Source organism: Lynx rufus, unplaced genomic scaffold, assembly GCF_022079265.1.
Source record: "Lynx rufus isolate CCGP_SWC_20201006 ecotype Redwood Valley unplaced genomic scaffold, mLynRuf1.p SCAF_7, whole genome shotgun sequence".
Classification (NCBI taxonomy): Eukaryota; Metazoa; Chordata; class Mammalia; order Carnivora; family Felidae; genus Lynx; species Lynx rufus.
Genome location: NW_025814889.1, coordinates 114,333,031 through 114,345,401, shown reverse-complemented (window position 1 = coordinate 114,345,401; position 12,371 = coordinate 114,333,031). Strand labels below are relative to the sequence as shown.

The window sequence follows — 12,371 nt, the reverse complement described above, 5'->3', positions numbered from 1 at the left end:
AGAATCTTAAGCAAGTGCCACACTCAGCACGGAGCCGCACATGGGCTTGATCCCACGACCCTGGGATCATGACTTGAGACAAAATGAAGAGTTGGACTCTCAACTGACCGAGCCACCCAGGCGCCCCAAATATCCCCTTTTATTTATTTTTTTTTTTAATTTTTTTTTCAACGTTTATTTATTTTTGGGACAGAGAGAGACAGAGCATGAACGGGGGAGGGGCAGAGAGAGAGGGAGACACAGAATCAGAAACAGGCTCCAGGCTCTGAGCCATCAGCCCAGAGCCCGACGCGGGGCTCGAACTCACGGACCACGAGATCGTGACCTGGCTGAAGTCGGTCGCTTTAACCGACTGCGCCACCCAGGCGCCCCTCCCCTTTTAAAGTAATCAACAGAGAAATGACAAATAGATTGCCAGTCGGTGAAATCTGGGATATATTTTTCCATTACGAGTCTCAGAAGATAATTGGGAACGTTCCTTTTCCTGTTTGACTATAATTTCCAGCTCAACTTTCTACCAAAAGATTCCATTTTCTAGAATCCCACTGAGACTTCAGAAAGAACAGGGAGCCCGTGGCTCTTGTCCAGGGCCTGATACATAGTGGCCCCTTCATGAATGTGGAGTGAACATACAGAAGACTCATCCCTGACAAGCCAGTTTCAACACAGAACAGAGCCAGCCTGTAGAGTCTCATCAGTGTGGAGAACTCCCAAAGCTGTGACCTCCAGGGCTCACCCCACAGTAGTACCAAACACACGTGTGGGCCACCTCCAGGGCAGCTGGTACTGGTAGCTGCCCGCTCTCGCCAGCTTTTCAGGCTACTGTCCTTGTGGAATGGAAGTCGCAATACAGCCCAGGGGGAAAGGGCAATACTTGTGCAAATGCCCAGCAACTCCAGGTACACTTAAGAGAGAAACACAATTCAGACTGGGAAGATGGGGAAGGTTACAAGATGCTGGAGGGAGAAAAGTATCCGGAGGAGAAAATATACAAAACACAAAAGGGATCATACAATTTCCCCTACCAGGCTTGTCCTAACTTAACTAACTCACCGACTAACTTCCTTTTTTCTTAAATAAACATGCACTATGCGCCAGGCTGTGTTCTAGGCACTAAGGATATAGGAATGAACAAAACAGACATGATCCCTGCGTACATGGAGCGTCCGTTCTAGAGGAGCCGATGCCAGTGGAAGAATAACACACGGTTCCTGCTGTGAAAGGAAGCTGGCCGGCAGCCTTGCCCTCCAGCCACGCCCAGCTCAGCCTCCCTGAGACCCCAGTCTTCCCTTCTGACTAATTAACAACATGCCGTCTATCTTACCACAAAGGGCAAAAATTTGCAACTATATGAGGTGATGGATGTTAACTAAACTTATGGTGGTGATCATTTTGCAATATATGCATATATCAAATCGTTGTAATATACACCTTAAACTTACACGATGTTATATGTCAATTACATCTCAATAACATGGAGAGAAAAAAAGAAAGTGCAATCCAGTAAAATACGATGCTGTGGAGTGTGAAATCTTTCAAAAAAGCTAAAAAACAAACAACCAACCCAACAATCAATATACAATCTATTAGTCTCTAGTTAATACATTTCTAACAAGCTTCTAGGCTCTGCAAGAGCCAGGACAGGGTGTTCTCCCTCTCGGGTGCCACCCAAGCTTTAGAGACAGTGCTACGTGTATGTCAGGTTTTAAATAAAAGTCTGTGGAGGATATAACATTGTATTGAATCTAATGTTCAGACATCTCAGATGAACTTCGGGTGATAGATCATTTTACTCTGAGATCAGAATATCTTAGAAAGAGGGGCGCCTGGGTGGCGCAGTCGGTTAAGCATCCGACTTCAGCCAGGTCACGATCTCGCGGTCCGTGAGTTCGAGCCCCACGTCAGGCTCTGGGCTGATGGCTCGGAGCCTGGAGCCTGTTTCCGATTCTGTGTCTCCCTCTCTCTCTGCCCCTCCCCCATTCACGCTCTGTCTCTCTCTCTGTCCCAAAAATAAATAAACGTTGAAAAAAAAAAATTAAAAAAAAAATGCATACCGCCCAATTTAAAAAAAAAAAAAAAAAAGAATATCTTAGAAAGAATAGGTCCATAACTTGCATACAGGAAGTGCTTAATGAATGAATGAGTACATGGTTTAAAAAAAAAAACCAAAACACTAATATTTGTGTTGCTCTATTTACCACATCCAAAGCCTATTAGATGAATACTATTTGCATCCCCATTTCACAGATGAAGATTTTGAGGTTTTGAGTTAAGAACCATGCCTGAGACCACACTGCCAGCGAGAAACAGGGTTCAAACTCAGGGAGTTTGATTCTAAAAGCTCCCTAACACTATGTTGTGCTCCTTCAGATCTGACTTGAGGGGGGGTGGGGTGGGGGATGTCTTACTGGCATTCAATGTTTTTGTCTGGTTTCTTCCTCGAGAGATTTTCGAATACCTTGCTATTTGGGTTTTGTGCCGATGTTACTGTTGTAGGGCTTTTTACCACAATACTCAGGATTCATTGTCTCACCGCTTCAAAGAAAGAAGAGGTGGACACGAAATGAGCAGCAGGCAAAAATTTATTAGAATATAAGATTAGAAAAGGAGAATAGTAGGACAGCTCTTTTTACAGAGAGGGGACATTCCAAAGTGATGCCCCAGGAGTATAGGGGAGGGTCCTTGTTTATAAGGTTCTGGTCACCACCCCCTCCCTTCCCCCTTGTTCCTTCTCAGGTTCTACCCGGAGAGCTCTAGGTGCTGGGTTGTCCATTCCTAATTGGCTCATTTCCATTGTATGAGTGGTGGTCTGGGGCCATACTTAGGTCTTTTGTCAAATTCCTAAGGGAAACCTGAGAGGGAGTAGGTGGGATCTGTTACATTCTTAAGAGGAGCCTATGCCTGAGGGGCTTGCTGTGGTCAGACACGCCCAGCATGGTTCCTAGAGGTGGTTTGTCTATTTCCGTTTTCAGCTTCAGGGAAGACTGAAAAATTAAGTGAGGCAGACGGCTTTCTGTTATAAATTTTAAGGGGGCTAGAAAGATCTCCCTGCCCATAAAATCTCCCTGTTTGCTTCCTGATGTTTAAAATCCCACCAACGCACCTTCATCGCTTGGCCTCAAGTCATGTCCTCTGTCAAAACGCAAATAAATCAGGGATTGATAAGTGACACTGTAAGTCAAGCCGCCTGCCAGCCTGCCTGCCAACCGACTAAGTGACTGAGGCATCGTCTTACAAAGATTAAAAGTAAAGGGGCGCCTGGGTGGCGCAGTCGGTTGAGCGTCCTACTTCAGCCAGGTCACGATCTCGCGGTCCGGGAGTTCGAGCCCCGCGTCAGGCTCTGGGCTGATGGCTCAGAGCCTGGAGCCTGTTTCTGATTCTGTGTCTCCCTCTCTCTCTGCCCCTCCCCCGTTCATGCTCTGTCTCTCTCTGTCCCAAAAATAAATAAACGTTGAAAAAAAAAAACAAAAAAAAACAAACAAAAAAAAAAAAACAAAGATTAAAAGTAAATAAGAGGTCTCTGCCCTCAGGAAGGTCTTGACTCTGGAAGCAGACAAATGGAAAAGAAATGCAGCAGTGTCTTAGACATAGGTTTAGGGAGGAATTCCTCCCCCAAAAGGAAAGGATACACTGCTCTGCTTGGAAAGATGAGCACAGATATCCCTTAAGCCTAAAGTCCTTCACACTTTAGTAAGAATGAACTATAAAGATTTTTTTTTTCCAGAAGGTATATTTTGATGATAGGAGAAGGTTTGGAGTGAGTGTGAGTTCAAAGGAATAGTACAGAGGGAGAGAGGGAATGGCAGCAAGAAAAAAAAGTTCACGAAAACCTGGAATCAAGGTCATAACCCTGAGCTGATTTCAGAACTGAGAGTAGACTGGACCCTCACTTATATGAGCCTGCTCAATTGTCAGGCCACATGTTAAAACCCCATAATAAAGGAAGAATCAGTATTTTTACAAAAGGGTTCATGTCTATTCTATAAGGCAAAAAATGTTGTGACTGACTGATACACATATAGGCAAGCACTTCTTCGTTGAATATCCTAGGGGTCAGCAAACTTTTTTAATAAACTGCCAGGTTGTTAACATTTTAGGCTTTGATGGGCACTACGGTCTTTGTAGTGACTGTAGTGCAACTCTGCCATTGGCTTGTAAGAGCGGCCAAGACCAGTTTTCAAATCAGAGGGTGTGGCTGTGTTCCAGCGAAATTATTTATGAAAACAGATGGAGGACTGAATTTGGCCCAGAGGCCGTAGTTTGCTAGCTCATGGTTTATATCATTTAATAGACATGTTATTTATTCATTCATTCATTTTTTTAAAAACACTTTTTTGAGAGAGAAAAAAACAGAGCAGGGGAGAGGGGCAGAGGGAAAGAGAACTTTAAGTAGGCTCATGCTCAGTGTGGAGCCCGACACGGGGCTCAATGTCACCACCGTGAGATCATGACTTGAGCCAAAATCAAGAATCGGACACGTAACTGACTAAGTCACCCAGGTTCCCTGCCAAGTTGTTCCTTTGAATTTACCAAAACTAGTTCTGTTATCCTCTTACAAAGATTCTGCATGTCAGTAAAAATTACCTGCATGCTATCTTTTGCAACTGGCTGGTTGTGTCCTATCACTTAAACTGTATGTCTGGTAACTCCATCTTATAACCAGAGCTGCACACAGATTTTATCTGCTCTAGGAAGCATTCTTTTTTAAATTTTAATTTATTTTAATGTTTTATTTTTGAGAAAGAGGAGAGAGAGAGAGAGGGAGAGAACGAGAGGGGGAGGGGCAGAGAGAGAGGGAGACAAAATCCGAAGTAGGCTCCAGGCTCTGAGCTGTCAGCACAGAGCCCAACATAGGGCTCAAACTCGTGAACCGCATCATGACCTGAGCCGAGGTCAGATGCCCAAACTTGACATCAAGACCTATAACCCGCCCTCCCCAATTCTTCTCCTCCCTCACCCGTCCGCACATGGTTACCTAGATTGGTCAATGGAACTATCTGCCACCCAGAGATGCAAGCCAGAAGCTTGGAGGTCATTCTTGACAACTTCCTTCCTCTCACCCTGATGGTCTACTATTCACAAAGTATAGATGATTCTACCTCCTAATACCTCCTCAACTGAAATACTTTTTTTTTCAAATTTTTTTTTCAACGTTTTTTATTTGTTTTTGAGACAGAGAGAGACAGAGCATGAACGGGGGAGGGGCAGAGAGAGAGGGAGACACAGAATCGGAAACAGGCTCCAGGCTCTGAGCCATCAGCCCAGAGCCTGATGCGGGGATCGAACTCACGGACCGCGAGATTGTGACCTGAGCCGAAGTCGGACACTTAACCGACTGCGCCACCCAGGCGCCCCTGAAATACTTCTTTTTAACTCCAGTGCGTTCATCAGAGCCTAGCCTAGTAACTTCTCATATCTGAACATTCTAATTGTTCTGCTGGAGTCCTCTCTCACCTAAATGTCATGTCCACCCTTTATCCATCTGGCCGTGTCCCTCCAGTCAGTGGTTTCAGACTGCTCTTAGGGTAAGGAACAAAATCCCAAACACCCTATTAGACTCTGCATGATCGACTCTAACATCATCATCTTCCTCTGAGACTGCTCTCTCTTTCCCTTCCTCTGACACACCTGAATCAGGTATTATTTTAGAGCTTTATTCTCATTTGTGTCTGTAGAAGATTTGTATCAATAATTCCATTCTTCACCAACTTTTGTATCCACACCCTTTACCAAGTAACACTTCCGTGCTCTCCCATGTAGGTGACACATAATTTCCTACCCCACCCCCACTGAGTTCAGTCATGTGACTTGCTTTGGCCAGTAGAATTAGGACAGACACCGAGCCCATGCTGCAAGTGTCTTCCCGAACCTCTCCTTTCACCATAAGAAGAATATACCCTTTGGTTCCATGAAAAGAATGAGGAACATGCAGAATGGAACTACCCAGCTGAGACCAGCCTACTTCAACTCACACCTGATAGATGCACAGATACATAAGAAAAAATAGCTGGTTGTTGTTTTAAGCCCCTGAGGTTTGGGGTGGTTGGTCATATAGGAATAGCTAATGGAAACACTAACGCGATAATCTGCATTTTCCCGTGTGGCTTTGTAAATGTCCTCAGCCTTAGTTGATATGTTTAGGTCAACTGGGGTTAAGAGGGTTAAAATCAACAAAGATGGCATACGCGGATCTCATTCCTCCTACTGAAAACAGCAATATTTTGCTTGAGGATCGAGGTCCTGTAATAAAACAATGGCCACTTCCTGACAATTTCTCTGTGACTTTCCAAGTGAAATAAGGGCTTTCCTGCCCAGCTTGCAAACGGGGTGGGTGAAACTGAGCATGGATCTTTCCCTTGCTGTCACAGAGGCTCTTCATCCCCAGGAAGAATGGCAAGCCCACCGGCGCATCCCTGGGGACCATGCTGAAAATCCAGAGCTGGTTTCTGACACAGCCTACCTGCTTCTCAAATACAGACACGATCTGTCAGAAGAGACCTTTGAAAGGTCGTCCTAGCTTCAAACAGCGCATCTCGCTGTTTTTATCCTTGTCCTCTGAGTTTCTCTTTGAAGAGCTGTTGAATGTTTCTGGCCTTTATATTTTCTCAGCCTGACAAAACCAATTACTAAGTGGATGTTAATTAAGCCACAGGGCCAAGTCATTGGCAATTCAAAATGAAAACCATGACCGCATGTGGCCGTCATACCTTGCCCCAAAAAGCCACAGCAAAATGCTCTGCCTTCAAGGAGACTCTTGAAATTAAGACTCTGTCACCCATAAATGTTAAGCGACTCGGGGGCTGTAAAGCAAAGTGCCCTGATTAATGTGCCATCAGGTTTGCTATGTCAGAACAGCCACAGAGAGGGAAAAGTCAGCAGTGGACAGTTTTCACAGCATTAAAGAAAATAAAGACGTGCCCAGCTGGCTGGGTGCAATTCTCTCTGAAATAAGTTTTTCAAATGTATGTTTCAGTTTTGCATAAATCCACCCCAAATTCCAAAGCAGACATCTAGAAAAGAGAGGCAATGAACTTTCCTAGCTAAAATGTTCTGGATATTTTCTTTTTGGTGAGGAGGGGGAGAAGATTAGATATTTGAACAATTCGTTCTTTCTCTGCTTTTAAACTAGCCCTACCAGGTTGTCTTCAACGGCCTGGATTCGCAAGAGGGCTGCCTTTACTATATCTAATGGCCGACAGACCATCGCTAACCTGACCTTCTGCTCTAGAAGAAGAAAGTGAACTAGACCTCTGTTCTCCCTCTTCTCCAAACTACTTGGAGCCAACATGTCCTGAAAAGTGTGTGACTTCCTGTGCTGTCTCTCATCATAGGACCTCGTGGCATTTGGGGTAATATGGCAACCCAGAGACCCATCTTGCCTTGTAGTGCTCTGATCGAGCATGGGAGGTCCGACACCGTATTACCCGAGAACCAGGAGGCCTTGTGGCAGGGCTGGGTGGTGAGTGGCTTCCTCTCTCTGGAAGAGAGGCCTGGGAAAAAGACCCCCCACTGATGGGCTGAAGCAGGGGAAGGGGTTCAGATAAGACTGGATGTGTTCAGGGTGGTATGGCCGTAGATAGGAGACGGGGTTCAAATGAGCCCGTTGTGTTGAGGACCTTTGGGGATCTGGAGGGAATCTCGGTCGGAGTCTCAAGGGCGATAGAGAATGTGAAGAATTCTTTGGGCTTCCAGGCGGACTCTTGGAGAGGTAACGTGGAGAGCCTGCAGACTCCTGCTGGCTTCCAGGCTCCTTCCAGGTGAGCACTTCCTAGGTCTCTTGCTGAGGCAGCAGTGTGATGCTCCACAGACATTGCCCCTTAATCTCCTGTAAGTGGGAGACGTAGAGATGCGGTCTGGGGCTTGCTGGCTGGTCAGAGTGGAGAAGATTCTCCTGGTTCTCCCAGTGCTTCTTTGACAGACTCCTCACAGAAAACCGAGGAGACGCCCCACAGCCTCTTTTCTGCACCTCTGGGCAGGGTGGCTCCATCTTTCCTAAGCAGCTAAGAGCCCCTATTGCCGGAAGCTTCCAGGGGACGTTGTTGGACTTGCTGTTCCTGGGACCACACTGGGGTTGTTCAGTTTCTGGATTCAAGTGCCACTCTTCCTCTGGTATGTCTTTGCCCTTTTCCAGAGGAAAAATTTACATGTAGGTTGTTGCATTTTTAGTGAGGAAGAGCAGAGTGTGCAGTCTTTTGCAAATGAGGGAGAGCAACGTGAGAAAAAAAGGTATCTGAAATTTCAGGTGAAAACCTCTAATTTGTCACGGGACGTCGGTAGAGACCAGTTATTAGCATCCTTTAAGTTTTGAGGATAAATAACATAAACGATTCCAACCTTCCCATCTGAATAGTTTGTATGTTGACATTTGTATACTGTTTACTTATGCCTTCCAGGTTGAAACAAAAAATGTTTTAAGAACCTTAGTGACCTACGAGACTTTCTGAAGCCACAAAGCTCAACACCTTTTGATTATTCCATTTTAAGACAATTAAATATACATTAACATTTCTTACATTCTCTATCTATCTATCTATCTATCTACCTAATCTATCATCTATCTATCTTATGCTTTAGTGTATTTCAGGGATATAAGGCTATAAGAACAAGGAGAACAGGGAGCCTGGGTGGCTCAGTTGGTTAAGCGTCTGCTTTTGGCTCAGGTCATGATCTCGCAGTTCTTGAGTTCGAACCCTGCATCGGGCTCTCTGCTGTCCATGGAGAGCCACCTTTGGATCTTCTATTCCCCCTCTCTCTCTGCCCCTCCCGGCTCATGCTCTCTGTCTCTGTCTTTTAAAAATAAATAAATAAAAGTTTAAAAATATATATGTATTAAGAAAAAACAACAACGACAACAAAACCCTTTCCCTCCAGATTTAAATTACAGGATGAAGCATGGTTTCAGTTATCGTTGTAAAGAATTTTGCAAAAGGCGTTCTAGGTTTTTGTCTGTCCTTGTATTTTGAAAAATAACTTGCAAATCTGAAAAGAAAAACCCATATGTCACCCAAATGCCCTACTTCTTGTGATTAGAGGTGCTTTCTAGGACTCACTAATGCAGAATGATCTCTCAATTATACTTTTCTCATGCTCAAGGTAAACTGATTCTACCATTTGACAACTTGATCCATGGCAACATGGAAACGACTTACTACAGCTCTGTTATTTTGTAGTTTACCATATGAAGAAAGTAGCTTTGTGTGGGAAAGCATTGATCCTTACTCATCCTGCTAAAGATTGTGTAAGAGTCACCTCTCAATTACTTACAGGCCTGGTGTGGGGCTGTGGATAAGATACTATCTTCCTTTGCCATGGACAATGTGGGAGGTGGTTTCAGACTGTGCATGGCTTGTTTATAGATGACGTATCAGTAATTGATCACTATTATGAGATCTCCAGTAACAATTTTAGCAAGTCTGTAATTCTAAAGCAAAATTCAGCCATCTGGAATGCATTGGGAATGAACACATTTGAATAGCCAAATTTTAAGGATAACTAATAATTTTCTTTAGTACTCCATGATTTTAATTGCACTGACAACACTTTTTAGTAGATCTTTTTCTACAGTGTATTATTTACCTCCTCAACTTGATAATAGAGAACACTGAACAGCTGTATATCTTTTCTTGATGACCTAGCCTCTTTATGTTGATTATCACTCATAGTACTAGTTGACATGCAATGGTTGTTACTATGTTTACCATAGCTTTATGAAGAATACAATAATTGTTACAGATTTTTATAGCATATGACTAAATGGCTTCACACCGATATATTCTCAAGTTTTTATTCATTATTTCTCATTACAGTTGGGGTACTTGCCTAAAGCAGCCTCTCTCCCCTTTGTTTCTTCCAGTCTGTTTCAGGCATAGAGGTCCAATGACCCTATGTAGAGAGGATTCATAGGTTCTTACATCAATAAAGAATAGGAGTCCAATGTTATTATGTTGTCATGACAATACTGTGACATTGACTTGGGGGACTCCATGTTCTCTTATGTTTACTGTCTGGTTCTCATCTGGTTTAAAGCCAAATGAAACTAACAGATACTAGATTTTAGACTGGAGAGTTGTTCAAGGAACTTCTTAGATACAAATTAAAGTCAATTCGATTCTTACCTACAAAAGAAATCTGCAATTCTTTTTTTTTTTTTTTTAATTTTTTTTTTTAACGTTTATTTATTTTTGAGACACAGAGAGACAGAGCATGAACGGGGGAGGGGCAGAGAGAGAGGGAGACACAGAATCAGAAGCAGGCTCCAGGCTCTGAGCCATCAGCCCAGAGCCTGACGCGGGGCTCGAACCCACGGGCTGTGAGATCGTGACCTGAGCCAAAGTCGGACGCCCAGCCAACTGAGACACCCAGGCGCCCCAGAAATCTGCAATTCTTAATACTGAGTTGCTGAGGGGCGCCTGGGTAGCTCAGTTGATTCAGCATCCGACTTCGGCTCAGGTCATGATCTCACAGTTCGTGGGTTCAAGCCCTGCCTCGGGCTCTGTGCTGACAGGTCAGAGCCTGGAGCCTGTTTCAGATTCTGTGTCTTCCTCTCTCTTTCTGCCCCTTCTCCACTTGCGCCCTCTCTCTCTCTCTTTCAATTTCTCTCTCTCTCTCTCAAAAATAAATAAACATTAAAAAAAATATTTGCTTTAATATTTTCAGTGGAGTTACAAAACTTCACATGTAGGACAAAAATGTGTGACGTACCTTGCGACGTACCTTATTTTGGGGACGATGGAAGAGGGTGATACCAGCGAAGAAACTTACATTTTAGCTACAATGGGGTTGAACTGATTTTGTTCTAAGATTAATAATTTCTGGCTGCTGCTTGAAAGGCTGCTACCAGCTTTGATGGAGAAGAATGAGAGGCCTATTGTCACCATTGATGATACTAGGTTTCTTTTCAGCTCCTGAATTGGAGCGGCCTGTTCCTCATTCTCTCAAGGAACAAATGGCCAAGTTGAGGTACAGCTACTTTTACATACATACACACCCAGGAAATTGTATTATTTTCTCCTTTATAGCCACATCCAAGTTCTAGGCAGCAACACCACTAAAGGATTCAGTACGTTTCCATAGGCACTTGCAGAAGAGCTTTATCAGAATTCTTAGTCCTTGGGTTTCCCCTTGGTCTTTGTGACTTCTTTCTCCTCCTCTGAGGGTTTAGGACCCTGCTTTGGATTTTGTTTCCAGTTGTTGTGGCCAGTAGGAAGTCATTATGTCCCATATAATGTAAGGATCATTAAATACTATTTATTGGTCGGTGTCTGAAATATTGGAACTGAAGCAGTAGTGATGGCTGACATGATTCACCGCAGAACCGGAGAAACTTTAAATATAGCAGGTCTCTGGATGGCAGTTTGCAGAGAGCAGAGAGCCCAGCCTCTGGAGCCTACCTCCTGCTGGCTATCCCCACCTCACTGCCAGCTAGCCTGTGACCCCCTCTGTCAGCCTCCAGGCCACATTTATGAAAGGGCGTCAGAGTCCCTCCCTCCCTGGGTGGCTGCAGGGATTAGTGGATATAATGCATGGGCTCCTGGGAGGCCCTCCCCAAATGATTACCCCCGTGGATCTGGTAAGGAGTCAAAAGGTAACAGAAAAGTAAGGCTAACTCTTCTCCTTTATATTCTCTGAAGGACAAACACAACACATGATCATTAAAAAGATTTGCCAGGCTTTGACCTCCCAAGCCTTGTAAGAACCTAGGAAACACCACCCACACAGTAGGGGAAGGAATCTCCGTGTCCTCAAATTTAAACCACACAGATTAATGATTCACCCGTTCTACTCAGACCTGAAGAGACCAGCCAGCCAGAACCAAGAGAAACTGGTAGCAACAGGATCTAAACAAATGGAAAGTCTGAGAGGGAAACAGCCCCAGAATGTTGGCTTTACCACCAGTGGGATGGTCTACCTCCGAAGGTGACATTGTCCCAGTGTGGCCCGACAGGGGAGTTAGCAGATCTAGAGTGAATGGCCAGGCAAGGGAGTTAGCAGATCCAGAGTGAATGGCCAGGCGAAGGCTCGGAAGAACAGGTTCCACACCTGTAACTATGGACTCTCCAGGCCGAGTGCAGGTGAACTTGAGGCGAATTTGAATGAGGAACTGGCCTTTCTCCTCCTTAGAGACTTTTCTAGTTATTTGTTTATGAAAAAGCCCAAAGGAAAGAAAGTTCAGAATCTAAGACTAAGACCGGCTAAGACAAAGTCTGGTGATTTGTTTTTGTTGAACAATGGATGATCCGATTCAGAAATGATGCACATGTGGCTTTTTCCTTACCTCCAGGTGTTCAATAATAGTCACTGATTGTTCGGCGAGGTGGTTCTCTTCTCTTTATTTTCTCTAAAGTTGTGAGAATCATTCCTTTCAACTTGAC

At 44.3% G+C, this 12,371-nt stretch overlaps 1 protein-coding gene across 1 annotated transcript in view; it reads right to left on the bottom strand.

Annotated features, from left to right (window-relative positions):
• Nucleotides 1-7,987, bottom strand: part of PLEKHG7 (pleckstrin homology and RhoGEF domain containing G7) — a 61,504-nt gene extending 53,517 nt beyond the window's left edge. The window contains 3 exon segments of the mRNA XM_053722159.1: nt 7,425-7,795; nt 7,798-7,869; nt 7,871-7,987. Coding sequence (XP_053578134.1) covers nt 7,425-7,795; nt 7,798-7,869; nt 7,871-7,987 — 560 coding nt within the window.
• Nucleotides 7,988-12,371: the final 4,384 nt, after the last annotated feature.